At 40.0% G+C, this 27,427-nt stretch overlaps 3 protein-coding genes across 3 annotated transcripts; 1 reads left to right on the top strand and 2 right to left on the bottom strand.

Moving 5' to 3' along the window:
* Positions 1–1,900: 1,900 nt before the first annotated feature.
* Positions 1,901–15,870, bottom strand: LOC110050923 (uncharacterized). The gene is made up of 7 exons (XM_089277100.1): positions 15,431–15,870; positions 14,761–15,043; positions 13,112–13,202; positions 10,739–10,837; positions 10,401–10,499; positions 6,220–6,483; positions 1,901–4,444 (listed from the first exon to the last, which is right to left on the bottom strand). The coding sequence occupies exons 2-7, from the start codon at positions 14,995–14,997 to the stop codon at positions 2,202–2,204; spliced, it is 3,033 nt and encodes a 1,010-aa protein (XP_089133226.1). The 5' UTR covers positions 14,998–15,043; positions 15,431–15,870; the 3' UTR covers positions 1,901–2,201.
* A 156-nt stretch (positions 15,871–16,026) lies between these two features.
* On the top strand, positions 16,027–18,232 carry LOC149097996 (uncharacterized). The gene has a single exon (XM_089277106.1). The coding sequence runs from the start codon at positions 16,443–16,445 to the stop codon at positions 17,442–17,444; it is 1,002 nt and encodes a 333-aa protein (XP_089133232.1). The 5' UTR covers positions 16,027–16,442; the 3' UTR covers positions 17,445–18,232.
* A 1,501-nt stretch (positions 18,233–19,733) lies between these two features.
* LOC110045389 (uncharacterized) lies at positions 19,734–25,746 on the bottom strand. The gene is made up of 3 exons (XM_020750992.2): positions 25,418–25,746; positions 23,113–23,213; positions 19,734–22,756 (listed from the first exon to the last, which is right to left on the bottom strand). The coding sequence occupies exons 2-3, from the start codon at positions 23,201–23,203 to the stop codon at positions 21,657–21,659; spliced, it is 1,191 nt and encodes a 396-aa protein (XP_020606651.2). The 5' UTR covers positions 23,204–23,213; positions 25,418–25,746; the 3' UTR covers positions 19,734–21,656.
* Positions 25,747–27,427: the final 1,681 nt, after the last annotated feature.

Below are 27,427 nucleotides of genomic sequence, written 5' to 3'. Positions count from 1 at the left end.
AAGGTTTTAAATAGCAGACTAAGAGGGAGTACCCCCTTATCCCTATTTTACCCCTTTGGGCGAGAAGGGAGTGGGACAAATCTAGGATTTGGAATGGGGAGTACCCCCTCACCCCAATTTTTACCCCTTCGACTGCGAAGGGAGTGGGGCAAGTCTAAGATTGGTTCCTGATGAGGTCATCAGCCCAGGATGCTTTGGAACGGGGAGTACCCCCTTACCCCTATTTTTACCCCTTCGACTGTGAAGGGAGTGGGGCAAGTCTAGGATTGGTTCCCGATGAAGTCAGCGTCCCAGGATGCTTTGGAACGAATAGAAAGGTATATAAGTGCCTCGGACACAAGTCTCTCAGTCTCCATCATGGCCGCTTGTTGGATGGACCTCTGTCGTTTAGGACCACAGGACACTGTAAGTATCGATTTTGAAGTTGCATGACATTTTTTTGCGTGACCCTGGCGTGATTTGTGTCGCCATGGAAATCCGTGAGACCGATCCCAGTCCTCCGTCGAGGCTGGTGGGCTGTTTTCCAACATGGCCGACTTTCGTGGGCGCCGCCATCTTGAATTCTTAATTTGGCGCCTGATTGGCTGAAATTTGTGGCGGCCATCTTGGATTTGGAAAACAATAGCGTCCATTGTTCTCCAAACAATAGCCTATTGTCTTTCTCGGCTCCTGATTGGTTACCGCACATATGAGCGTCCTATACTACTGTTGCTGACTGAATGTTACGGAAGACATTGAATTTCAGCCGTCCCTTTGAGTCGCACACTAAAGAAAATTTAGGCTAATATGTGAGGGATCTGCACATCCTGGTAACCATGCAATTGGGTTTTCCGCTTTCCAAACGTTTTCACACACCTGTTTTCGGTCTCACGAGATTTAGCGTATTTGGATTAATCACGTCTACTCGGATTTCAGGCAGCTTTCCATGTGATCGATCGCTACAAAAAAAAGTAGAGCGAACCTCACTAATCGGATTTCCACAGCTCGCCACGAAAGTGAAAATAAAATTTAAGTCTGTCTCGCTGCAGAGTGGTTTCCATATAATTACAACGATCGCTGAACCTTTTTGGCAGTGATCGTAAAGTCTATACAAAAACCAGCCTTTAAGGGCTATTTCCTAAAATGCTACCACGAGAAAGAAAACAACAACAACAACAACAAAGAAAAAGAAACGCTAGAAACTTTGCAATTTTAACTACTTTCATGTTGGAAAATAAAATGCACGTTTTTACACTGTTTACAAAATTACTGTTCATCTTGGAACTACGACGCACGTATTTCTCAACTAAGCTCGACTAAACACTTCATTCTCGCTTTTTTCCTGATTTACGCGATGCACTTTCAAGTGAATTAGCTTGAAGCACCCTTTTTATCTTATTTATAGAGGATATCATATAATTTGTTAATTCAATAATGTGAGAGTCCAAAAATTAAACAACAAAAATCGTGACTTGCTATTTGATAGAAAGCCATTTACGCGCTCCAAAAAAAGTTCACTTATTTCACTGAATGTCCGATTTAGATAACAATTAAAAATTGTTGAGAATTACATTCTGAAAGTAGGTTACGGTGTTTACACGAGTAGCTCGAGAAACAGTGGTATCGCCTGTTATTGTCAGATGTTGCTCTATGACCTCAAGTAATGTCAGTTTGTACGTGGTGCAGGGACGAGCAGTTTAAGTCACGTGACACTGAAGACAATCAGTCCTTCTGCCACAATTCACTGAGTGGATGAACCTGGTATTACCAATAGTCAAGATGAACCTGAGGTAGTGCTTGTTGCACAAAGGATAGTACCTCGTCCCTGGAACCCAGTGGATTGAAGCGTAGAATCAGTTCCTTCAGATTAGGAATGGATCTTAAGCTATCCAGCAGACCATGTAAGTCACGTTCATCCATTATTTAAGCTCCAAAGACCTAAATATGTCAAGTTGGGAAAGAACTGAACGCGCTTGGTGAGTGGAGCAAGGCTACCCTTTGCGTTGAAATCATGAAGCTCAACTGAAGCCATTGTAAAGCTGGGAATGTTTTGTTCATTCCTCCAAACAGCGCCTCCATTTCCTACTCTTGCAAAATGCTTCCTTCCACCCCAAATAAATGGAGTGCTTCTAAAACGGCCACATTCTAGGAAGTAACCAACCGAGCGCCGCGGCTGCAGCTGGAGCCAGGCGGCTAGAAACAAGTTTGTTTACTGCTGCAGCTCAGCAATCAAGTAACCTAAGTTTACGAGCGGTGATGTTGATAAATCGTGGTGACACAGCCATTGTTGCTGGTTGCAGTGATGTCAATGAACCCTGTGACAGTGGACCACCAATGTTCACATAGCACGTGCTGGGATTTGGTACTTGTTCCAGCAGTTCACGCATACCTTCTCCGCATTTACCAAATTCAATGGTTTTCAATTGTTTACAGTTTCTGATAACTGCACCAAGATCCTTCAATGTCTGCGCGTTCACAATTTCATTACAGTCAAGAGATCTTAAGAATTTCAAACATGACTGTTTTGAACACGAAATTTCGGAGCAAGATGGAGTAGAAATGGTAATAGTCTCAGTAAACAGTCTCGCATGGTTATCACAGTACAGCCATAACCCTGTTACGTAAAACTGAGCTTTCTTATTATGGACACGAATGACACAATTAAAACAACACCTTTCGCATTCAACAGTCTTGAACTGCGTTAAAAAATCTCCAATCAAGACAGCAGCAGAGTTCTCGGTTATTCTCATTGGGACATGTAAGCAATCGAAAACCTCCAGCACCCCATATAGCCTTGACATCCAGTCTCTGTCATCACCACGAAATAAACGACAATAACGAGCATCGTGAAAAAATAAAGCTTTACAGGAAGAATCTTCATTTAGAATTGTCATCTTTAGTATATGTTCAGGAAATGGCCTTGTAGGGGTAACCAGGATGACACCAGCTAAGCAATCCAACCAATGTCTCGCCAGTGCAGCTTTTGATTGAACTTCTTTGAAAGAATCGTCAACCAAGTTTCTGAAACTCTCATGCCTGCCAGTGACGTCACACAGTGGCTCGTCTGTCTCGCTTCCTACATCTGGTATTGTCTTTGACAAATCCAGTGTTGCGTTAGAGATCCTGACTGATGCTAAGTGCTGAAAAACGTTCACTGCTCCATCGTCAGACAAACCGCAAACGAACTGGAAAACATTTTCCCAGGCTTTACAATTCTCCAAGGTACGTGTGTGCTGTTCAATTCCACCGAGATTTCCTTCAGGGACACATCTGGAAGAGATGAACCACGCTGCCAAAAATTCTTGAATGCTCTTGTGGATGAAGGATACCCTCCCTCCTGGTCGAAGATTTTCTGCGTACTCGGTAACTTGAAGCAAGCCAGTAATGAGACTTTCGTCACAAAGAACGGCATCAGACAATTGATCATACTCGAACACATGATCGTCCTTCAAAAGACATTCTAAGGCCACCTTTCCGATTTCTGCGAGGACCTCTTTGAAATCGTGAACTTTGCCAAAGCGAGCAGGAGAATGTTTCCCTTGATTGTGATCCAAAACGTACTGGACAATCGCCAAATACAATTTTGTTTTGTTTTCAGGAAAGCTCTTCGACTTGCCCTTTTTCCATAAGGTGCAAAAGAAAAGAAGTAGCAACGGAACTCTCGCTAGGTCCTTCAGACGTTTCACCGAAAGATGACGGAACAGCTTTAATGTTTCTGCTTTGCCACCAAGCATTCTGCACACAAAGGCCTCTCTGTCCTCTTCACTAAACCCGGTGATCTCAGCATGCATGTCTTTAAACGCTCGTAGCTCGTCAGCTTTGGAAATTCGAGTTGTTATCAGGACACAACAGTTCCTCAGTTCGTTTCCTCTGAATATCTCGTAGATTTCAGAGTTGCTTCCGCAGCGATATTCGTCATATCCATCAAACACCAGCAAAACCTTGTCTTGATTGTTGGTGATGTAATTCAGTAGGCTATCTGTAAGATATTTCTCCTCCCGAGCGAAAATAAATGAGCGACTTATAACATCCTTGAGACTTTGGCATTTTGACACTTCTTTAAGATTAACGACAACTAAAAGCTCGAAAGTCTTCAGGATATCTTTCTGTTTGTCTCCAGTTGTCGCGTCATCAAGTTCAGCCCAGTCCACAGCCAGTTTCTTGACGAAAGTGCTCTTCCCAATACCCGTCTGCCCTTGCACGAGTATTCTCTTTGGTACAACACCATTCTTGTTGGCAGCGAACAGATCCGTGTAACGTTCCAGTTCAGACCGTGATGACCCAGCCGGGGTTTGTTCCTCTTTCACCCAGGACAGTCGAGTGTAGATCTGGTGAATGTCCACGGGGGATTTTTTAGACCAGGCAGAGGTGGGCACTGTGGCGGTTCTCTTGTAATGCTCTGCCAGTTTAGTTCGACAGGATTTCACATCAAGAATGTCCTCCGCAGATGCTTCTGAATCAGTAACTGTAATGATAACGAATTAGCACTTTAATAAAATAATCACATAGCGTGCAAGCCGCGTCATCACACTCAATACACGTACGCTTGTTGAAAAATTCACAGTAATTTGACAAGAATTTTTTTTTTCTCGCGCGAGTAGTCGTGGTCGTTCATTTACTTTTACTGGCAATGTTAGAAAACAATTGATTAATGCATTTAGCTGAAACTGAACAGAAACACATGGGAAAACAATGTAACATCTTTCATGTATATACTAATGCTACATCAACAAATATTGGAATTTACAGAGTCTATAATCATACATCCTGTCCTTAATGTGTTTTCCACTAGGACATCTTTTTGACTCAAAGATTGATTTCACAGTGTAAAATCTTCGCAGCTTTTGTGTTTTCTCAACTTGTCGTAAACGCATGTCAACGATCGTCCCATAATGCATTGCAAGTACAAATAATCCTAGCAGAACCTACTTGAAATTTCGCGCATGTGCACTAACAAATTAAAGAATTTTGTCTTCAAATCGTTTGTTTAACTCAATAGAAACTGCTATTTTTGGGTTCAAAGTGAGGGTAAAGCTTTCCTTACGTCTATTTCGGTCACTTTTTTTTCTCACAAATAATTTTTCCAAGCACTTGCCGAGTGGTTTACATTTGACCACAAGGTAAAGATTAAATCCACTGATTGTACTTCATACAAGCTGTAGGTGAGCAAGGTTCCCGCCATGCTTTGCATTGTGTATGCGACATACAACGAGGCTGGTGCTGACATTAAATTTTGCCTCCAAAACTTCTACAGTGCGTAAGAATAAGTACTTAATGACTGGCCCCTCGGGAAACAGTGAGTTTTTTTTCCCCGAGACCATCAAACACTGAGGCCGAGGGGAAACAAAACTCACTGTTTCCCGAGGGGCCAGTCATTAAGTGTTTTGTTATACCTTCCGACTCAAAAATAGAAAAACCGCGAAAAAGTGATTCTTGACGCCTACGGTGGCTGTGCTTGCAGTACGAGTGGCAGTCAAACAGAACTGTTCTACCGAAACGACACGATAACAGTCTTTTTCTTCGAAGCTAACAAAAATAAAGACAATACTTAAGTTGCTTTGCCTTCTTTTAATGCGTAACTCGAGAATTCTGGGTTTGATTTGACGAGAAACAGCATATTTTGTTGTAAATGACACAACTATTTTCCTACCTGGCGAGTGGCGACAGTGATCGAAGAGCGAGTTGCCGAACGCGGGCGACCTATTTTTTGGCGCCAAATTAAAAGCTTTAAGACCCAAAAAGTTCATATTTTCCCCTTTGTTGCATGACCTGATCACGTGCGAGTCGAAAGTTCAAGTTGTTGTTTCCCTAGGGAGTTAATGAGTTTTGTTCGCCCTAGGGAGTTAGTGAGTTTTGACCCATGACACGTGACACGTTCTCCTCCAATCAGAAAACCTATCTGAGTTGGGAGATATAACAATGCTGTTTGAACTTGCCTATATTTTCCCAGAAACCTAGGGGAATGCTCCCGTAACCCCTTCAACAAAGTCACCTTTAGGGTCCCTCCTTAACTCAATCCGTAGCTATGAACTCGATTTCAAAGCATTTAAAAAAAGCATGGCTTCGCATTATATGTAAGCGAAAACTATTGTCAGTTGACAGTACTGTGGCAAATGTATCAAGATTAAAAATACTGTCTTGTAGATTGTGAGGAGACCCTATCCCCGGCTATTTTTTTACATTTCCCCAACTGGTTCAAGTAGTCACACTGTAACAAAGTGCGTCATGCAGTTTCCTTACCACAAAATTCTCTGGCCACGTTATTGAGACCAACTCCCTGATGACACAAAGCATAGTAGAGGTCACGATAAAGTGTAGCCGAAGCTGTTGTGTTTCTCCAGTGAAGTAACATCTCATATGGTCTATCTTCTTCATTAGTCTTTATTTCGTCCAGTACATTCTGACTAATGTTCAGGCGAAGTCCCAGCTTCTGCCACTTTGTACAAATCTTTCCCGCCAGATCATTTAGTTCAAGGTCACTAGGTTTGCCTTCTTTAAAAGCAACTGTATGAGAAAGAGTAGAAGCTTGGCGTTAAGCAATGATGCAATTTGTTACATATCAATTGAAAGTTGTGATAAAAACATCATCTCTCTTTTCACTGAAACAACAAATTTATTCCTGACACCTCAAGCCAGCATAAAATACTACTGGTAAAAACTGCAATTGAAAAATTTATTCTTAACTGTTCAAAAACGTTTAGAGATAAAAACAAAAGGGAACGTCGATGAGAGGTTTGGCTGTATGCTCTTATCGCTAAGCTTATCTTTTTCTTTGTAATCTTTAACTGTGTGAAGTGTCGGCTTGGCAGAGTTGCCACTCTTTAGTAGAGTAGCTTTTAACTTTTTGTTTAAAAGGATTTTTTTCACGGATTCTCGAGCTAACTTAATCTCACTTGACACTTTCTTAAAAATCTTTATAAACGTGTAAATAATGGCATTCTAATGGTGAACAACACAGCCATAATATAAACACACAACAAGGCATGGGCCTCCTTTGAAGAGGAGCATATATTCCCAAAGTTTAAAGCAATTTATCAGTTATTTATTTATTTAATATTTATTTCTGTTAGTTATTTATTTTCTCACTGATTTCATAGGGAGTCAGTAGTGCTGTTGGGAGGTGTGGTGGCCTCATGGTTAGTGGGCTCGCCTCTAGATTGAGTGGTCCAGGTTCAAGCACTGGCCAGTGACAGTGTGTGTGCTTAGGCAGGACACTTTACTCTCACATTGCCTCTCTCCACCCAGCACCCCATCCAGGAAGGGGGCGGGGAGTAGAATTACTCCTGGTTGCTTCATGCTACAGAAACCAGGATATGCTCCGACCTGATAGGCCACTTGGGTCAGTAAGGAGTCTGTAAGGGGGTCAGTAGGGGGACAATAGGGGAGTCAGTAGGGGGGTCAGTACGGGATCAGTCGGGGAGACAGTAGGGGTTCAGAAGGGGGTCAGTGTTCTGTCGATACCCTACCGCACTGGCAATAATTAGGGACCTTAAGATACGCTACGGCGAGCTGCTACTACGGCTACTTTGGCCGTGAGGGACTAGGCTGACAACGGTGTTTTACCTGCCAAACTCAAATGATTAAGATTTTGCTGTACGGCAACGGTATGTGCAGTCTCTACGTGTCTTTACAAAAATAACTACTTTCAAGGACACCAGAGATTATTCTACTTTCATACGAAATAGGCTTGATCAATGACAATGATTTCCTTCTCCTGTATCCGTCTTACATCTCCCAGAACTCAGATTTGCCTTTTAGAACTTGATAGAACCGCCTGTAATTCTGACCACAAAACAAAATATAAACTCTGATATAAAAAAGCTAGATTTCAACACGGACAGGTTGTTCGTACAACGATTACGTGATAAGCCCGAAAATACAAAACTTTCGATTACAATAAAATACATTTTGAATAGTAATAAACAATTATAACTCAGATTAGAACATACGAAGCTTTCTTATCTTCGGCCGTTCAGCCCAATACTAATATGACTGAATTGATCATCTCGCGGTAGGTGTTAAAATCGTTTAAATTTTCTGTACAAATGACAAAGAAACAATGATCTTAGAACTGATTTTTATGATTGAGAACTTTATCTTCAAACTAAGTTGTTCAAACAGCAAAAAAGCGTTAAAATGAGAAGTAAACAGCAGGCTTATACTCACGTAGTGAAGAGTACGTGAAACCAGCGCTTTCCCGTAGTAGAAAGCAAGGCTACGGCGGGAAAGCCGTACTGGTACGCGCGTCATGACGTCACCGGAAGCGATCTTCACTATCTGCCGCCGTACTACAGCCTAGCCGTACAGTATCTTAAAGTCCCTAATATTAGAGTCTCTGGTGACCTGGTGCCTGTTAGGCTGCAGCGTTGGAATATGAAACTATTCATCAACTAATTTATTGATTTTTAATTCACTAGCTGGGCTCAGTTACATACACTCTTATTCTGATATTAAAAGTGCAAGGGCCGGGGTCACCAAATCATGCTGTGTTGCAAGTGAAATGAAAAAATAAAAATACATCAAATAACTTGGAATTAATGTAGAGGCACATCCCCAAATAGAATTGTAATTTTAATGGATTTAAGGTGGCCGAACACAGTTTTCAAGTGCCTATGCCTAATTCACCTTTACTTTTAAACTATTTATGCTTTGGCGCCCGTTTTTTGCAAGAGTTAAGGTCAACCACGGAAGGGTTTATTCTCGCATTTTGGCCAAAGTTTGTGCTGTTGCCATGGCAACGAAGCTGGCTAAAAACAAGGCTTAAAAAATGGTTTTTGTTTATTTAAAAAAAAGTCCAGTCGTCAGATTTTTTTCATTATTTGCCCACTGCGAATTGACATTAAAGCCCTTCTGTCAACACTGTTGTAATAAAATTTTGACATAGACGATTTTCGTAATTCGCCGTAAATCGTTTTCACTGCATGTTCTGTATTATTAAAAATTCCCTATGTTAAAATTCAGATTTTTTGTGATAGATCATTTACGTGATTTCTGAACTATTTTTTTGGCCAAATTTCTTGAAATTTTAACGACTGGATCGTTAGAAATCGGCAAGTTTCTGCAAAAGGAATCGCTCTCAATTTTTCGAGCAGCTGCGCATGCGCTACATTTAACTGGGTTCTTTCGGTAACAAAGCAAAAGCTGAGAATTGCTGGGTTCTTTGCTTATCTTTGTAATAAAAGACTTGAACAATCAATACACTGCATTCAATAATAGAGAAAAATAGCACAGATAGTGCGGGTGTTGAGTAAATAAAATGATTGCTCTATTGACGGCATGTTTGTTTTTTAAATCCTTGTGCGCACTCTGAATTGCAACAGTAAAAGCGCGCGCGAAAACTGTGTTCGGTACGGTCACCTTAAGTGACCTGGTTTTTGTGGAGATAGCAAAAATATAGAAGCTGGCAAAGACCCTCAGAGCAAGAAAGGAGAACCAACAACCACAGGCAGCCCAAGCTCTCTCTGTGAACCACACAAGCAACACAATATGGCATCGAATTATAAGGGTTTATATGGGATTTTCTACAAGATATCCATGGAGGTAGTTACAAGTGAAAATTCTCAATAAAAATGCCTTACCTTATTCAATACGTGTGTTGTTTGCTCCTGGTGTGGTTATTTTACCGATTGAACTTGATTTAAGTGACTTTTTTGAATTCCGATTTTCCCTTTATCTAGATCTCTTTATAAAGGGAAAATCGGAATGAACTTGATTTAAGCGACGTTTTTGAATTCCGACTTTCCCTTTATCTAGATCTCTTTATAAAGGGAAAATCGGAATTCAAAAAAGTTGCTTAAATCAAGTTCAATCGGTAAAATAACCACACCAGGAGCAAACAACACACGTATTGAATAAGGTAAGGCATTTTTATTGAGAATTTTCACTTTTAACTACCTCCATGGATATCTTGTAGAAAATCCCATATAAACCCTTATAATTCGATGCAATATTGTGTTGCTTGTGTGGTTCATAGAGAGAGCTTGGGCTGCCTGTGCAACAACAAACTCAGCCCATGTATGATGCTGAACCCAGAACTGAGACCCAGGACACACTGGCTAGAAGTGAGGGCCCAGCTGTTACCACTGTATCACCCTGCTCTGGCAAAGTGCCATTAAAGACCTCATTAATACATGCATTTCACAGGTTGAGCACAAAAGAATTTATTTGTTTGTATATTAAATATCTTAATTGCCTAAATGGTGAAAAAAAAAAAAAGGTTTGCTCAGTTCTCTGGACATGATCAGGTGAGGCCAAGGGTTTTAAACCTGAGAGAACACTGCTGCTGTTGATTAGTAAGCCATGCTGTACATCATGTACTTCTGAGAGTGAAGAAGGCTTGAGTATTAAAAAAAAAAAATAAGCCTGTGCATTCCTTGGCTAGGTTTGTTCTATGTTATACTGAAGGCATATAATAAAGTAACCTGTTTTGTCCACATGTGTGAGTTTGACTTGTTTAGGATCTGGGGTACTCCAACTGGGTGATAGCCTTCTTTTGCCCTTTCCTGATTTACCTGATTTATCTGCAGAAACAAAATAAGGTAGTGACACTACTGTATCTCCTTGATTTATGCACAGCATACATTAGTAAAGTCACCAACATTGTTCTCAAGACATCTTCACTGTGCATAATAATTACAGTCCCTCAATAATTCACACACTAAAAGAATGAAGAAGGCTTGAATATTAAAAAAAAAATAAGCCTGTGCATTCCTTGGCTAGGTTTGTTCTATGTTATACTGAAGGTATATAATAAAGTAACCTGTCTTGTCCACATGTGTGAGTTTGACTTGTTTAGGATCTGGGGTACTCCAACTGGGTGACAGCCTTCTTTTCCCTTTTCCTGATTTTTCTGATGTATCTGCAGAAACAAAATAAGATGGTGACACTATCTCCTTGATTTATGCACAGCATACATTCGTAAAGTCACCATTGTTCTCAAGACATATTCACTGTGCATAATAATTACAGTCCCTCAATAATTCACACACTAAAGGAAATCCTTCACTAAAATGTGTTTCTTGTGGGTGGAAAAAAGCACACCTTAATTACATGTAACTGCATACGTCAGCATGTAGATAACAAGATTAGGAACTCAAGATTCATCAGGATAAATATATGAAATTAGACTAATAATTATTGACGTGCGTTGGTAGCATTGATTAAATCTAATAACAAATGGGAAGAGAAATTAAAAAAAAAAAATTATACAAACATGTAAATAAGTAGTAAAAAATGAATATTAATCTCAATTCTCATCTACATTGAGTAAATGTAATCTTGTACATATAGAGGGAAAAAAATTAGAAGTTCATACCATGTGTTATTGTGAAATAATAATATTAATTAAGGGGAAAAATGAGATGTGAATGTCAGAAAAGTACTGTAATTTTGCAAGTAACCAGTATTGTAAATACGGTAAGTAATGCAACTATGTAATTAGCCATAAGTGATATAGTGTATTGTTATTAGTGTAAGTAAGCAGTATTGTAAGTAATGTATTGTATTGCATTGTACTGTTGAGTATTGTAAAATGCATTATCATTGAAAGAAAAAACATTCTCAGTGTGTCTGTTCATTTACAGCAACTACTGTTTCCAGATTAAACTGGAATTTAGACATGTTGGCTTCTGTGGATCAGGGATAAAATTGAAAGGGGAGCACCAAGAGATAACTACGTGTATTAACTCCAGGAGGTGGCGCTAGAATCAACAACAAAATCAACCCACATAACACTGTATTTAGGATTCAAACTACGGTGACGGATTTCAATTGGGGTTGACTGACATTCCCTCGACAGTTAAGCAAGGCTGCTGCCTAACGGGCGCCCGGTCGCCTGAGGCGCCTAAGTTACGAGTGTGGGCGACTAAAGTTTCGTTAAAGGAGCCCGAGTGGGCGCGTAAACATGGAGTTTTCATTCCCATCTAATCTGTCCGATGACTTCAATCTTCTCATGAAATCGGCCAAAAGATCATTCACACAGTAAATTAAACGGAAAACAACAGCTACTCTGGTCCTGTTTTACTTTTAACACGAGAAATATGGGCCAAAACACGGCAACAAAGTCTCTCTCCGCTCACAAAACAACCGAAAACAGCCATAGTTGAAAATCGCCCTACAATGCATTGCAAGCTCAGTATTGAATAAATGCATGTCATGTATGCCAATGGATTGTGTCTCTGTTGATGCCCTACTGATTCCAGTTGCAAAATAACTACTTAGTCTTTGATTAACAAATATTTTTGGAATTGGAGTGATGCTGCTGCTGACATTATATTTAGATTTGAATAAGGATAAATTCTTGGGCTTTTTTTTTTTTTCTCCAATACTTTGGAAAACTTTACTTAGCTGTACTGAATGAATTTCTGTAGTTTCTGAAAGGATATTTATGACTTAAAAGTCGAAATATTCAAGTAGCTACAAGCCAGCAAAAAGAAAACAGCATTGCAATTCTTTTTGCATACCAGGGTTTTATATTTTAAATTATCAAACCAATTGTCATGGCTCTGCCCAATATACGAGAATATATTTTCTCCAAAGCAGCAGCCAATATAATGCAGTAATGCTACCTAAAAAATGCACCTTTTGTTTATACTTATGTCCCTGAAGCCCCGGGAAGGAAAGCACATTTCAGTGAGGCCAAATTCAAACGCCCCAAATGCATATTTCATTTTTATTTGTTTTCATTTGCAGCTTGCATTTCATGATTTGTTTAGAATTGCTAAACTCAAAAACGAAAGAGGCAATATAAATTTTTGTAAAAAAAGCTGCAGCACTTGCATGGATACACCAATTATTGAATTTGCTTGACCACAAATAGTATTCTCTCTCAGTGATGACCTGATCACTTTGCTGAACACTTTATTTCAAAAATTTGATTGATAAAACAGACCATATTAGTGTCTCATGGAAAATCTCTGCCTCCGGACCCCTCCCTTAAATTTCCAAATTCACTCCACCCCCCCCCCCCCCCTCCGTCTTCCCCAGTCTCGCCAACCCCCCAGATTTACCACGGCAAATTTATTCTGGGCTCCTAAAAAAGTGGCTTGGGCTCCTAACTTTTGAAGTTAGGAGCCCAAAGGGCTCCTTAAAAATTTCCTTAGGCAACAGTCTTGAGTTAAGTATCTAGACATACTCAATGGTGTTGAATTACTGCCACTGTTGGATTGAGTCGAGACTGTGATTGGCAGTGGAAGCCTGGGAGAAGGATGATATGAACTGCAAGGCTGCATCAGAGAGAACAAAAAAAAACAACCTGTTAGTTAAAAAAAGGGTTATCAGTGACACTCCTAGCTAAAATAAATGCACCTGAGTACAGTAGGAGCAATGCCTGCATTTTTAATGTAACAAAACATTAATACAAAGGGGAAATTAAAGATGATTTCCAGTACTACCCAGTCTCAGCACCCTTATGTTTATAAACATTACAAATCTTACTTGATGGAATACGAATCAATGTTATTCATTACGAACCACACCTTCTACATCTACGTTTATTAAGTCCATAAAATCATAGAGACATTGCACCAACTAAATTATAAAAGTTGATTAAAAAGTTAAGTTGAAAGTTGAAAGTTAAACTTCTTTGCTTATAATGCCAAATGATACCTTGACTGATAAAAACATTGCCAATCTATCCTTAACACTCTAACTGATACGAAAACTAAAAGAGAAGACGAGAACTCTGGCGCCTTCTGAAAGGGAGTTTGCCCCGCTGCGAGAACCTCGCCTTATGTCTTGGTCTCTTTCCACTTTTGTTATCACATTCATGGCAAAATTACAACCACAGCCTGTATCCTGGGCCTGTATCCTGTATCCTGCGTTACCTTTGAGGCCGTTCAAATATTTTTGCAACAGCTTCAATGATTTTTACATCCACAAAGTTGTTTCATCAAGTGATATGAGAAAGAACGAAGCATAAAGCTTCAACCACTTTGCATCCATAATGGCAGTTGTTTGAAACTTTGAATTTACTTTATGTTAAATTAAATTTAGTAGTTGCAAAATATTTACATTTTGTGATGTCTTACATCATACAAAACAAAAAAATGCAAATTCTTGAGAATGCACAGTATGGACTGCAAATCATCTTAGTTTAAATTTTTGATTGGGTGTTTCTCAGAAGTTATTGTTTGTAAATTGCGATCAACAAATGTCTCAAACAGAGAAACAAACATTTTGAGTCAGTGCCAGACACTGAAAATGAATGCTCTGTGTATCTCAGTAGTGCAACCAGAGTGTTTTCACAAATCATTTCAAAATCTAACCATGAATGTGATTAAGTGCACTTTGGTTTAATTGGCATTTGGTGCACTTGCTAATAATTTGTTAAAAAGAGACATGCAACATATTAAATATTGTATGAAATGGCAACCTTATTAGCCAATCAGCTGCTAAAACCAATTAACCGATCATAAGTTGGATTTAATGCTGGCCATCACACATGTATGCAATACTTGCAACTTCAATTTCATGACTTTGATTTGAACTCTGATTGGTTTATTTGTAGCTGACAAAACTGTACAATTAACAACTGCAATAATTGTGCTTGTGTAAAAACGAAACATGATTTATATAGAATAATGTTTGAATACTTGATAGATTTAGGTCAAGCATCAAATAGCCAGAGCTCAAGAGCTTCTAGACCAATCACAATGCAGGAATCTTTTCCCTGCCTCTACTGAAAATTATTCACTTAAACTAAATCACACAAAATTTAACAAAAAATATTACAGTCTAACATACATATATACATACATGTACTCTATATATTCATTATATTACCTCATTACTCTTGTGAAAATCCATAAGGTCTGCAGGTGACTGCGAATAATCACCAACTCTTGATGCTGAAGAACTGCAAGGTGCATACCAAGTGGATGGAGTAGCTCGTCTAACTACTTGTGATGAAGAAAAAGCAGCTGGTGTTTCTGTTAGATAATAAGGTCTGCATGATGCAGTCTCTGAGCTGTCACTGGCAGTTGACTCGCCTGATGTCTTTCTTTCCCTCCTGTTGTCCATTTGTAGCAGTAGTTTTTTATCTGATCACTCAGCATTTGCTGGAAGCCTTAATTGAGGAAGATCGACAACTGTGAGTGTCTTATTATTACTTACAACAAAAATAATTGTCCTAATCCTATCTCACACACTCTTACATGTAGCCAATCAAATCCGAGGATTTAGGATTCCGGCCCGCTCAGATGCTTGAGAAAAAAATAAATTGCTCTTATCATATTTTCTAATAATTTGTGTCACCCACACTGTTTTATATATTACGCATGTTGGACTATTTTCTTTGCTTTTCCTGACAATGCCGTAGATCGGCGAAAGTTTGGAATTGAAAAAATAACAGCAGCTCAAAGGCCTCAGTCGATTCCCACACCGAACATGCTACTTACGTTAAAAATATGCCTGAAAAATGTAATTTGTACCCTGTTTGTATACATACACATACCTGGCAGGTTTGGATCTCATAAAACAACGTACATAAAGGAATCTTTCTGCTCCAAAAATCTTTCTTTCCTAGAACAAGTGTCCGACAAGAAATGATTCCTTGTTCTTTCCACATGTTCAGAAATGATTTGATCAGCGCATTCTTATTTCACCTCGTCCCCAGAGCCTGACGACATCTTCCCACGAGAAGAACTGAGGACGGCTATGGTTTCGCTCGTCCCGGCCAGGGGCCTGTTTCTCGAAAGCCCCGGAAACTCTTCGGGCCCGTAAAGCCATTTTTAGTTCATCTGTATCTACAAACGGAGAAGTGCATACGCCTGAAACTTCTTGTATGAAGGGAACCTCTGTTCATATTAAGAATGCGTGAATAAAACAGTTCTGTAATCGTAAGGTTCGAGATTTTGCTACGGCTTTCCGGGCCCGAAATGTTTCCGGGCTTTCGAGAAACGGGCCCCTGGTCACAGATATTGGCTTCAAGTTTGAAAAAATTGAGCGAATTTCGTCCTTCATGTAAACAAAAAAATTTACGAACGTAATATGTTTTCTCAATGTCCTCGGCATGATTGTGATAAGGAATTTTAGCGCGCTCACAAAAGCGCTCGAAAACGAGTGGCGTAGCCGCGAGCAGCCTGGGAAGGAGGCAACTAAGAAACCCACTAAACCAAAAATTCCGGAAATTTGGAAAGCAGAAACTGCAAAGCAGACGCAGCTTCGAGGGAATTCAACATGCGCACAGAGTGGATGCTTCGGAAGGATGTCTTTCGGGACATAGCACATCACTTCTATGTTCCGGAGGTAGACCTGTTCACGTCGCGTTTGAACCATAAGCTGCCTCTTTATTTGTCGCGACTTCCCAACCCCAGTGCTTCAGCGGTGGCTGCCTTTCAACAGGACTGGAGCCAGTGGAAGAGTTTCATCCACCCACCAGTGGTGCCACTACCTCGAATTCTTGAGAAAGTGAGAAGTGACAAAGCAACCGCCCTACTAGTAGCCCCAGACTGGCCAGGTCAACCATGGTATGTTCAGATTCAGCTGATGCTGACAGGTACACCGTACCCACTTCCCAAGGGGAAGTCACTGCTGTCTCTGCCTTTCGACCAAGAGGCAGTTCACCCGCTGTGGCAGTCTCTCAGTCTGACTGTATGGCCGATATCGGGTCAGCCTACCAGGCGGCAGGTTTCCCTGAAGAGGTAACTAATGTCCTCCTAGCGTCATGGTCCCAGTCAACCAAGAAGCGTTACCAGGGTCCTTGGCGGGCATGGTCCAATTGGTGTTCTTCCAGGGGCTTGTGCCCCCACTCAGCACCAGTCACAGATGTATTGACCTGTTTGACAGAGACAGTGACAAATCAGTCCCTAGAATATAGAACTCTGGCAGTGTATAAGTCTGCTATTTCACAGGGATACCTGCCTGTGGGTCAGACTAAGCTTGGAGACCTTCCAGTGGTGTCTCGTTTTATGAGGAGAATTTTTCGCATGAAGTCACCAACTCCTAGATTGAGCTCAACCTGGGATGTTAAGCGCTTGCTCGAGTTTCTCGCAACCCTGGATCCACCTGCTGGCCTTACACTAAAAATGCTATCCCTGAAATTAGCAGCATTACTGGCCTTGACTTCTTCTGCTTGTGCAAATGAATTGATTAAACTGGATCTGGACTTTGTCTCCATCAAGAGTAATTCCAGGGAATTCTCTTTGGCTAAATACTCAAAGGTGTCAAGACCTGGTCACCCGGCTAGGAAAATTTATCAGCCTGCCTTCCCAGACAGTCCTAAGTTTTGCATAGTTAAAAACTTACAGGAGTATCGATCCAGGACGGAGACCAGGCGGCAATCTTCTCGCCTCCTGATTTCATTTGTCAGACCGTTTAAACTCATCTCAAGTCAGACTTTGTCCAAATGGCTGAGAAAAACTATGCAGCTAGCAGAGATTGCTTGCCACTCCACTAGGAGTGCCTCTACCTCTGCAGCTGCACGAGCAGGTGTCCCTTTGGTTACTATTAAGCCTGGTTTATGTTGAGGATTATGGTTCTCATGTCAGTGACCCTTAAAGTCTGCACAAGTATTGTGAGTATCAGTCGTAGAGGGGGTGAAGAAGAAATTATATTTCCCCGGAGGGAAGGTACTTACCTGACATGGAGATGTAGTTCTTCAAACTCACTCGGAGACTGATATGAGCAATACTGTTCCCCTACCAGTGTCGGTTTTCTGTTCCTCCCCTCCCTGTTACTGTCATTCGGGACCTTCGCACTACTCTCTCAGAGGAAGCAAGGAATGCCTTGAACTTTTTAAAATTGTGGTACCCAGACTGCGCGCGGCCGCGCTCTGCAGAAGTGTTGCTCGTATCAGTCTCGGAGGGAGTTTGAAGAACTACATCTCCCAGTGAGGTAAGTACCTTTCCTCCGGGGAAATATGATTTCCTTTTTCATCGTTGACGCAAATCGACAAAAATGACAATCAATCAATCAATCAATCAATCAGTCAATCAATCAATTAATCAATAACCTTTATTTATGATTGAAATGTCACTGCGTGAGCTATGTTTGGAAGCGCATAGAAGATGACCTGAGTTTGACAGGAGTAAAATTACCGTAATTTTACACGGACCACTTGCTAGCTCGATTCTTGATCGACCATATTTTTGCTATACCAGTTCATACCAAAGAGTCAAATAATGTCACCGCTAGCAGTGAACAGCCACAACAGCATTTCATAAATTATTGCTTAACTCACCCAGGAAACTTTTGATGTCCAGTAGACTGTTTTCTTTAACTTAATGCACCTATCAATGTTATGCCGCTGGGGGGGGGGGGGGGGGGGGAGGCCAGGCAGAGGCGGGGGATTTGAACTCTGATCATCTTTTCAGTTCAAATACCCGACCCCAGGGAAATTAACCTTGATCAAAAGAGTGCAAATGCCCCATCCCAGAGAGTGTTAGTCAAAAGAATGCAAATTCTCCACCTCTATCTAGAAAAAGGCATAGGTCTGTCAAAAAAGAATTAAACATCAAAAAGTTGTAAATAAAAGGCTACAAAGCAACAACTTCAAAATGCGTCTGTATAATATAGAAATGTCACCTAATTTATATTAAAATTATGACAACTGCCTAAACGCATACGACTAAACAAGACTAGTGTAGACATGGAAATTCTTATCATGACTAATGTCCTACGTACACCATTGTGACATTTTAACTACTTACATTTTAAACAGAAACGATGGAAAATGTTAACCTCTATCTGTAGTAGAGAAATATGAAAAAAGCCCCATAAGAGGACTCAAGATCTTAGATGTATTCACTAATTCATAATAATACACTGCACATGGTAGGCTCGTAAAGATGAAGTTCAATAATTCAATTTCATTTCAGTACTAAAATGATAACCATGCTTAGAAACAACATGCATTGCAAATTCAATGAATGTATGAAGGTGAATACAGAACACTATCCTGTAAAATGTTTCATAATTTCAATTCATTTGAGCTTAAATTAAAAACAGTCTTTTGTTATGTAGGATTCGGAAATTTGTTTCCATGCACAACTTTCAAAATACAAATCAATGTTGTTTAGCAATGGAGTTAACCTTTAACTAAGGAAAAACTAAGATCTGTAACAAAGGCCTTGTTTACGGAATGTCTGCAACAATGTTCAGTTCAACACCAAACTTCTGAGCATCTCATACACAGCCAGCGATCTGGAACATTGTTTTCTTCCAATTCTGCACAGTTTGTTTTCAGTCATTCTTGGTCATCCAAGATGGTCAATTTTGCGGATATCCAAGATGGCGTCAATAGGACCCAGTCTACTAACGGTTGAAGTCAAAAGTTCCGACCCCGGGACTCGGCAAATGATCAGAAGTCCCAGCCACGGGCAGACTTGTTACGTCAAACCCCCCCCCCCCTATGCCCGGCCTCCCCCCCAGCAGCTTAACATTGATAGGTGCATAACTATTTAAGACAATATTGCAACTCATTTGCTACTATGTCTGATCATGTTGTCTTTAGTGACATATTTACCTTAAATACAGTTTTGTGCGATTTTTCTTATCCAACAGACTAACCAATCAATTTGTACCTTGTGACATTACAATTGTAAAGGAGACAAGTATATTGTGTACAAACACAGTCACAGTTTCTTGAGTACTTCCTACAGTGATTTCTATATGACTGATCTAACTGACTACTCATGGCAGTTTACTGTAACTGCAGCACAATTCATTCTAATGTTATGCTCACAAGCCGACGCATCCCACAGAATCGCCTTTAGGCATCTTGTTTTATGATTGTTACTGTCAACCGATTACAACACTTGATGAATGAAATTTTTATTTTGACTTGTAATTATATATATATAATTTAACCCACTGGGAAGCCACACCATAAGTATGTTTAACTGTTCATTTGTTTACCTGTTAAATACACACTAGACAGAGAGGTTATTTACTGCCAATCTTTCATTGTTATCTTTTCTTTTCCAATCACATTTTGACAGACCTGTTCTATGTCCCATGCCCAGAAACTGAAAAGAATTTTGCATTCACTCATCTTTGAAAGATCTCCATTCTGAAAAGGTAAATGTATCTGATCTTCCCAATTGTTAGATTTCATAATAATAATAATGATAATGAAAATCACAATTGCATCGATGACAGAAAGAGAATTTGAAATAGCTCAAATTTAATTAGATTATAATTAATGGAAGTTCCAGTGCTGCAGCTGTGCTGGCTCTCATTCTCTCTAGCCAGGCCCTAGACTGAAAAGTCCTTCTCAAAAACTTGGTATGTTTATGATAAATTTGGTTTGCTTTTGGCTGCATGTACCTTAACTTAACTAATCCATACATTACTACTTACATTCAACTGGACTGAATGCTTATGACCAGTTGAAACATAAGCAAGCTAGCTTTTAACATTTGATTTATGGAATAAGTCATTTTTTAAAATATACTCTGTAACAAAAGCTAATGATAAAAGTGAATTATGTTGGGATGCAAGTTACACAGTAGGACTTCCAAAACAAAGGAACTCGTACCAGTCCAGCCTGACTTTCCTTTGTTTTGGAAGTCCCACTGTGCAACTTGCGTCCCTGCATAATTAATTCCGTACCATGTGACCGGATCCTGCAAAGGGCCTATATATTAAACCAAGGACTTGAACTTGAAAATGGCTGATGGTTGGTTGAAATGCCATTCACTTTTATCTTAAGCTTTTATCACTTTTAATGTTTGTAGATATAAAGCAATTTAGCTACAACTTTGTGAGCACTGAAGCTGTCCTCAACAAATATTAAACAAACTCAGGTGCCACTTCTTTCAAACTTGTGGCATACTAATAGCCACTGTACATGTGTCAATTTCTTGATCTAGTAAATGATACTGCATGGTAAAACCATTGACTTGCTTAGTGATTATGGTATATATCCTATGCTGTTTGGCTGATTCTTGTTGACAATGTTCTGCTTTTTTTTTGTTCTGCAGATTCAACCCCGCCCAGTGACACTTGAGGATTTCCTTAATGTTTTGTCACATAACACGAGCACAGTAACACAGGAAGATATAAAGAGATTTGAGCATTTTACAGTAAATCTTGGATGCACAGGATAAACAGTTATTGAAACTGTATGAACTGCAGAAACTATGTAGCATCTTTTGAATTCCTCATTGCAGGACCAAAATATGAATTTGTTTAATTTATACCTCAAAATCAGTGGTTAAAATTATGCCAGCATTATCAACCTTGAGATGCCGGGGCTGACAGTTAGTCAAGTCACAAGTGTAGCACCAAGCATTCTAGCCTGCATGGCAGGCACTAGAAAAGGGAAGGGAAAGGGGGAAATCAAGCGTGAGTGCACAAAGCAAGGGGAAAGAGCATGCAGCCCTCCACGCCCAATTCTCCCTTTCCTTCCCCTTTCTAGTGCCCACCATGTGGGCTTGAAGCACTCTTATCCTATGTTTTGCTGTTTTTAGCATCTCCAGGCTTTTTGGGCCAGGCATAAACTATGTGGAAAAATGCCTGTATTTAATGAGGAGGCGAGGAGGCACCATCCTTAAGTATGTGATCAGCATTGACTGCTTTTGCTGGCATGTTTCCTCGTGCATCATATTGTAGAGTGTACCTGTTTTCTTCTGGTTAAAGGCCTACTTTACCTGGACTACTACACCTCAAAATGTTCACTTTGTTAACAGGTACATGGCAAGAGAAATGGCATGTCATTACAATATTTTATTACATTTTTAAAGAGTTTTTGGCTTGCCAGTCTCCTGTATTGAAATGTGAGAGTCCTCTTCTAGTCCAGTTTCGGTACAAACTTCACTTTGCTCAGATGGCTGCTTGGCAAGAAACATTTCCCTTCTATCTTGTGCTGATGCATGTCCATTCTCGTGTAACGCGGGACCATAGATTCCTGACGGCAACGACTCTTGCTGAGGCTCAGAACAAGGACTGCTTTGAAATCTTGGATGTGTTGGCTGTGGTCGAAAAAAGGATTGACCCATTGCAGCAGGCGTGGGCTGGTAGGTGGGGTGAACCATTCCAGCAGGCATGGGCTGGTAGGTGGGGTAACCCATTCCAGCAGGTGTGGGCTGGCAAGTGGGATGACCGATTCCAGCAGGCATGGGCTGGTAGGTGGAGTAACCCATTCCAGCAGACATGGGGTGGTAGGTGGGATGACCAATTCCAACAGGCATGGGCTGGTAGGTGGGTGCCATGGGCATTCCATAATATGAAACCCCTCCATTGGCTGAAATGTTCATGTTAACAGCTGGATTTGCAGGCACTCCATTGTTGGGCAGAATAACAGCACCAACCTGGTTTGCCATGAATACTTGCCCTGGGTTAACACCTCCCCTTAGCTGTGGAGTATTTACTGCTTTTTGCATGTTAGGCTGTTGAAGATTAACCCCACTCCTGGTGAATTCAAGTTGGAAATAATCCACTGAATTACCTGGTTCGACAGTGACAATGAACTCCAGCTGTCCTATTTTAAGTCTGTCATTGGTGTTCAGGACTGTCTCCCCAGCCTGCTTGTGTAAGGGACTTCCATTGATATAAACTGGCTTGGTACTGCTTACAGTCTTAACAACAAACACATTTTCACTAGTAGCAGGGTTTGTTTGCAAGAAGAGTTTCATGTGTTCTCGTGAAGCTTCCTCATCATTCAAAAACACCCCCACTCCATGACCACGCCCAAACAGAACTTGATTGTCCAATGGTTGACATATAGGCTCATTTGGAATTCCTTTAAGAAGTGCACTGTGGTTTGGTGCAGGTTCTCTTACACAGAATATGATTTTTGGTGGACTGGACACTGTTGCCTTGTCCCTGTTGGCTAAACCTACAACAAACATAGATTATGTGTGTGTGTAGTTGCACTGTATAAACAACTAGAGATAATCATTTTCAAGCACAGAAGTTGGTAGAAATCACCAATAAATTGTTCAAAAACAGCTAATGTTTTTCTTTTTAATTCAAATGTTGATCCATGGATATTATTGCCATTTAGTCTCAAAATAATGAACTTCATCAAGTTTTTTAGCCAAGGATTCAGTAAATTCAATTTATCACTTAAATTGATTGTCTGTGGGCCAAAAACTAGACCTTCAGCCAAGTACTTCTCTGTAACTGTTAAGCTGTGACAAGAGCTTGGAAACACATTGCAGTGATTGGGAAACCTAGCGAAATATTCCATACCATCTGTTGATTCTACAGTGACACACTCTTGGTTAACTATTCCTTCTTCCTCAAACTCTTTTGTGCTTGCTTTTCTATCAACTTGATTCATTTTATAGTATCTGCAAAAGGCAAATTATATTGTTTCACCCCTGGCAAAACTAGTTTTCTGAGTTCTGGGAAAGTTTAATACATGTTGACTAAAAAAAGAATCTGTAAAGTAGCCATAAATCTTTGAAAAATGTCATAAATTAAAACTCAATGACAAGGTAAGCATTTTCTAGAGGTGCCCCTTTTTCAGTGAATGGTGAAAGGACAAAACACACACCTAATTTCTAGAAAAAGGAATGGTGTGACAGAACACAAGAATAAGGGCTCAATTGACAACCAGTGAAATGTGACTTCTCAACCAAATCAAAAACTAAACCCTTCCAAAGCATTTTTTCCCACACCACCCCACTCCCCTACCCCTCTCCCTCTGTAAGGTTTTCTTGGAATCCTTCTGAATCAGTGAATAAATGACGGGGCACTTTTGAGAAAAACATCCGAGGCTAATACATATCCCCTCTTCCCCAAAACACCATACCATCTTTAGGGTGGTGTGTTCCAACCAGATTTTTCAATAAGTGAAACAAAAGCAAGGGAAAAACTAATTTTAAGTTTTAAGGACGGTGCCTACTTTTGTTAGTGTGCACACGTTCTGCACATCACGCGAGGCAGGTTTAAGTGCCACACGCACGCTGGGGTTGTCACTGACGCAATTAACTACACTACCAAGTACATGACTGAAATGAAAGCAAAATTTTCCCACTGTGACCAAATCAAGTTTAATGAACCTGTACTTAAACCAGCAACACCAGAATAGCAGCATATCGCTAACCACTAACTGTTAATGTCTTCCAGCTGAAAGACTAGCTGTTATCTGTTGAAAATTGCACTGAAATCCAACTGTAAACATGTACCTGCAGATGGCCTAGTGCGCGCGCAAAACAAGTTCAAGATAAGCAAATGTTTTACTTACTGGGGAGGTGACAGGAAAATATGTAACGGGCAACATAAAATTTTTCAAAAAAGATCAATAACTTTAAAAAAACACATAGCTACCCCTACATTTTATGTTGTGAAATGGAAGTGACAAGCCTATTCAACACGTGATTAGTTTCTGGTTGTGAGCAAAAGGTATTTAGACTGTATTTTAGCTGAACCAGAGGAAGGCTGTGAGAGATCTCAAAAGTGCCATTGCAACAATTTTGTTATTAAAAACATACTAAAAATGGTATTTATGTTACCATTTACCATGTAGCTTTAAGATCTTTATAAATCTGTTTGCTTTTCTGTCTGTAAAGGCGAATTCTAAGGAAATCTGTGAAGAAATATCCTTTCCTTCTTTTTTCAGAAAAATGCTGATGTCAGCATTCTTGTTGAGATTTAAGGCTAATTATCTCGAAAAATGCATGGCTACCCCAATTTTTCTTCGGGGATTCCAGTAGCCCTTTCAAAGATCTACGTTTTCCGCGTGGTCCTAACCTGGCGAAAAAACCGTTGTATTTAGTACGCACCGTCCTTAAAACTAAAAACTGAAAAGTTACTATCGGCCACGTAAGAGCCCTCCGCCGCCGCTGCAATCGTAGGCTAATCAACTTCAAAGTTTATCTAATTTTCAGTGCTTGTACGGTTTATTTATTGACATCCTCCGTTTAATATTGCTGTCACTTGACAATAGCACAACAACCGTTTAAAAAAAACGCTGCTGTTCGCCTGACAGAAATACTAGGGAGTTTACGAAACCGCGATGCCGACGCCGAGGACAACGTCGATTAAAAAATGAATTTATATTTTACCTACGAATCTCGCGATACTCTTAAGTCACTTACTTTGTTTATCACTGTCAAAACTATCGCAGAACTAAATCCGGAACACAGCGATAAATTTGAAACAGAAATTTAAAAAAATTAGCCGTCGTAGTTCACGTTCTCCAGACAACGCAAAATTTCGTCATTTCACGTTGTTTTGCTGAGGACGGCAAAGAAATGTACCAAGAATTATACCGCACGTGCACAGCCATTGTACTGCTCATTAATTCTTTTGTTCAGTGACGTTCCCGTTACCGTTGCCGTCGTGGTTTCGTAAACTCCCTTCTGTGGCGAGAAAACACGCTCTGATTCATCGATACCGTATTGTCAAACAGATCACTATTATATTTACAACTTACGTTGACAATGGTTGAGAGCAAGAAATCATTACCATAACAGGATTTTAAAAAAGCACTACAGACCAGATCAAGTAGAAACTCGCTGGGCAAACATAAACTTATATAGCCACCTACCTATTGTGTTTTTCGAAATAATTTTATACTGTGGATTTCTGAACGATCACCCAGAACTTATCCGTCCCAAGGCACTTCCACTTGTTCTGAACTGTTGGCTCGTCGCTCTGTGTGATCGCCTCAACCAACTTCAGAAACTTCTGAGTTGAGCAAAAAAGCTTGTTGAATCTCAGCTTTTTACAGTGTAAAAGCTGTTCTTAGAAACTTATTTCAAATAGATGTAGCAACCCAAACAGGAAGATACATCTTCCCCTTCCGCCTCTCCCCTATTTTTCGTCGAAATGTGTAATGTACTCTGCTTAGTAGCCACCCCTTCTTTCACTATCACGAGTGGACGACAAGTTTTGCGGCGTCGATAGATCACGGATCGCATCACGGATCGGATCACGGATCGGATCACGGACCGGATCACGGATCGGATCACGGATCGGATCACAGAAAAAAAAACAAACAAAGTTTTAAAGAAAAAAAAAATCAAAAACAAAAATCAAACCGTTTATAAGATAATAAATAGAAAATAAAAGTGGAAAACTAAAATATGTTAAATGAAAATAAGAATCCTGAATTTGACGCAATGACATGTTAATTACAGAGAATGACAAGAGGTCATTTAAAAAGCCACATAAGCGCCTAATTTACGACGAATTTAAATTGTAATGAACAGGCAGATGTAGTTACATTTGAACGTTAGTTGGCTCGAAGCTTGCGTGAACCTCCCATTCTCGTTTTTGAAATTGTTATCAGTGGCTAATTCTCGGCTACATCTTCGTGTCAGATGTGAGCGTTACAGTTGGCGTTACAGTTAATGAGAAAACTTACGTACGAAAGCTTAAGGACACGACTTGCTTTGAAGGAGCTACGTCACGATTTGCACATCTTGAAAAAACTAGCCTAGTTTTTCAAGTTCGTCATTTGCAATCCCCGTTAATCTTTGCCATCCTTAAGGATCCTCATTCCGTTTTGATTTGTTCTTACCTCTTAAGTGTTTTCTATCCTAGAACACGATCATTTTAAGGTTTTATTCTATTTAAAGGCGACTCTTTACGACCCTAAAAATAACTCTAAAACTCGTGACGTAACTCCTAAAATGTTGTTTATTCTCGAGTTGCGTTATCGTTCACACTATCGATGTCATTCCTAGAATTTTTTGTAAAACAGCTATATTTCCTTGAAATACAAATGGTTTGTTTCGTTTTATTCCAGTGCGAAATATCGTATTCCAAACTCACATCTTGTAAAAGTATAGACTTGTCTCAAAAACGGAAATTGTTTGAAATCATCAGGTGTTTAATTTTTTTGTGTTTCTATTCATACGTTCGTCCTATTATTACCATACTGACTCGTTTTATGACAGTTTACCTTTGATGCAAGTGAATACACGAAATATCATTTATCTGAACTGCGGAGAAAGATATGAAGACATGATTGATCATCGCAGTCAAAACCCAACAGCCTGAAAAAAATTCATCTGTGACCAGCTCCCGGTTGGCTTGATATTATGAAAGAATAAAGGAATATCACACCTGAATTAAATAAAACTTTCTGCTCACAGTAGTCACTCTAGTGCAATTTGCTCAACAAAATTTTGAATTTTTTTCCTTGATCCGATCCGTGATCCGATCCGTGATCCGGTTCGTGATCCGATCCGTGATCCGGTCCGGTCCGATCCAGGTTTTGTCGACGCCGACAAGTTTTGTCTCAAAGCCGCAGACAATTCTCAGGTTTATTTCCATTGTAAATACTTGGTTAGATCATTCCTTTGTTTTATATGGAACAACCCGCACGGTGATTAATAATGGTAATTGAACTGAGTAGAGTGCAATTTGGTCTGAAATCATACGCGTGATTTCAAAATCGAACTCGCGCTGCGCGCGAGTTCGATTTGAAATCACAAGTATGATTTCAGACCAAAATTGCACTCCACTCAGTTCAATTGCCACTTTATTAGATCCATTTTGAAATCGCACAATTATATTGCCTTAAATCTTGGATTTTTGGTGTAGTGTTCCA

The sequence above is a fragment of the Orbicella faveolata genome, unplaced genomic scaffold, assembly GCF_042242905.1.
Source record: "Orbicella faveolata isolate gen_17 unplaced genomic scaffold, um_ofav_v1 contig_46, whole genome shotgun sequence".
NCBI classification, from domain to species: domain Eukaryota; kingdom Metazoa; phylum Cnidaria; class Anthozoa; order Scleractinia; family Merulinidae; genus Orbicella; species Orbicella faveolata.
The sequence above is the reverse complement of the archived record's forward strand: the minus strand, read 5'-3'. Positions and strand labels throughout refer to the sequence as shown.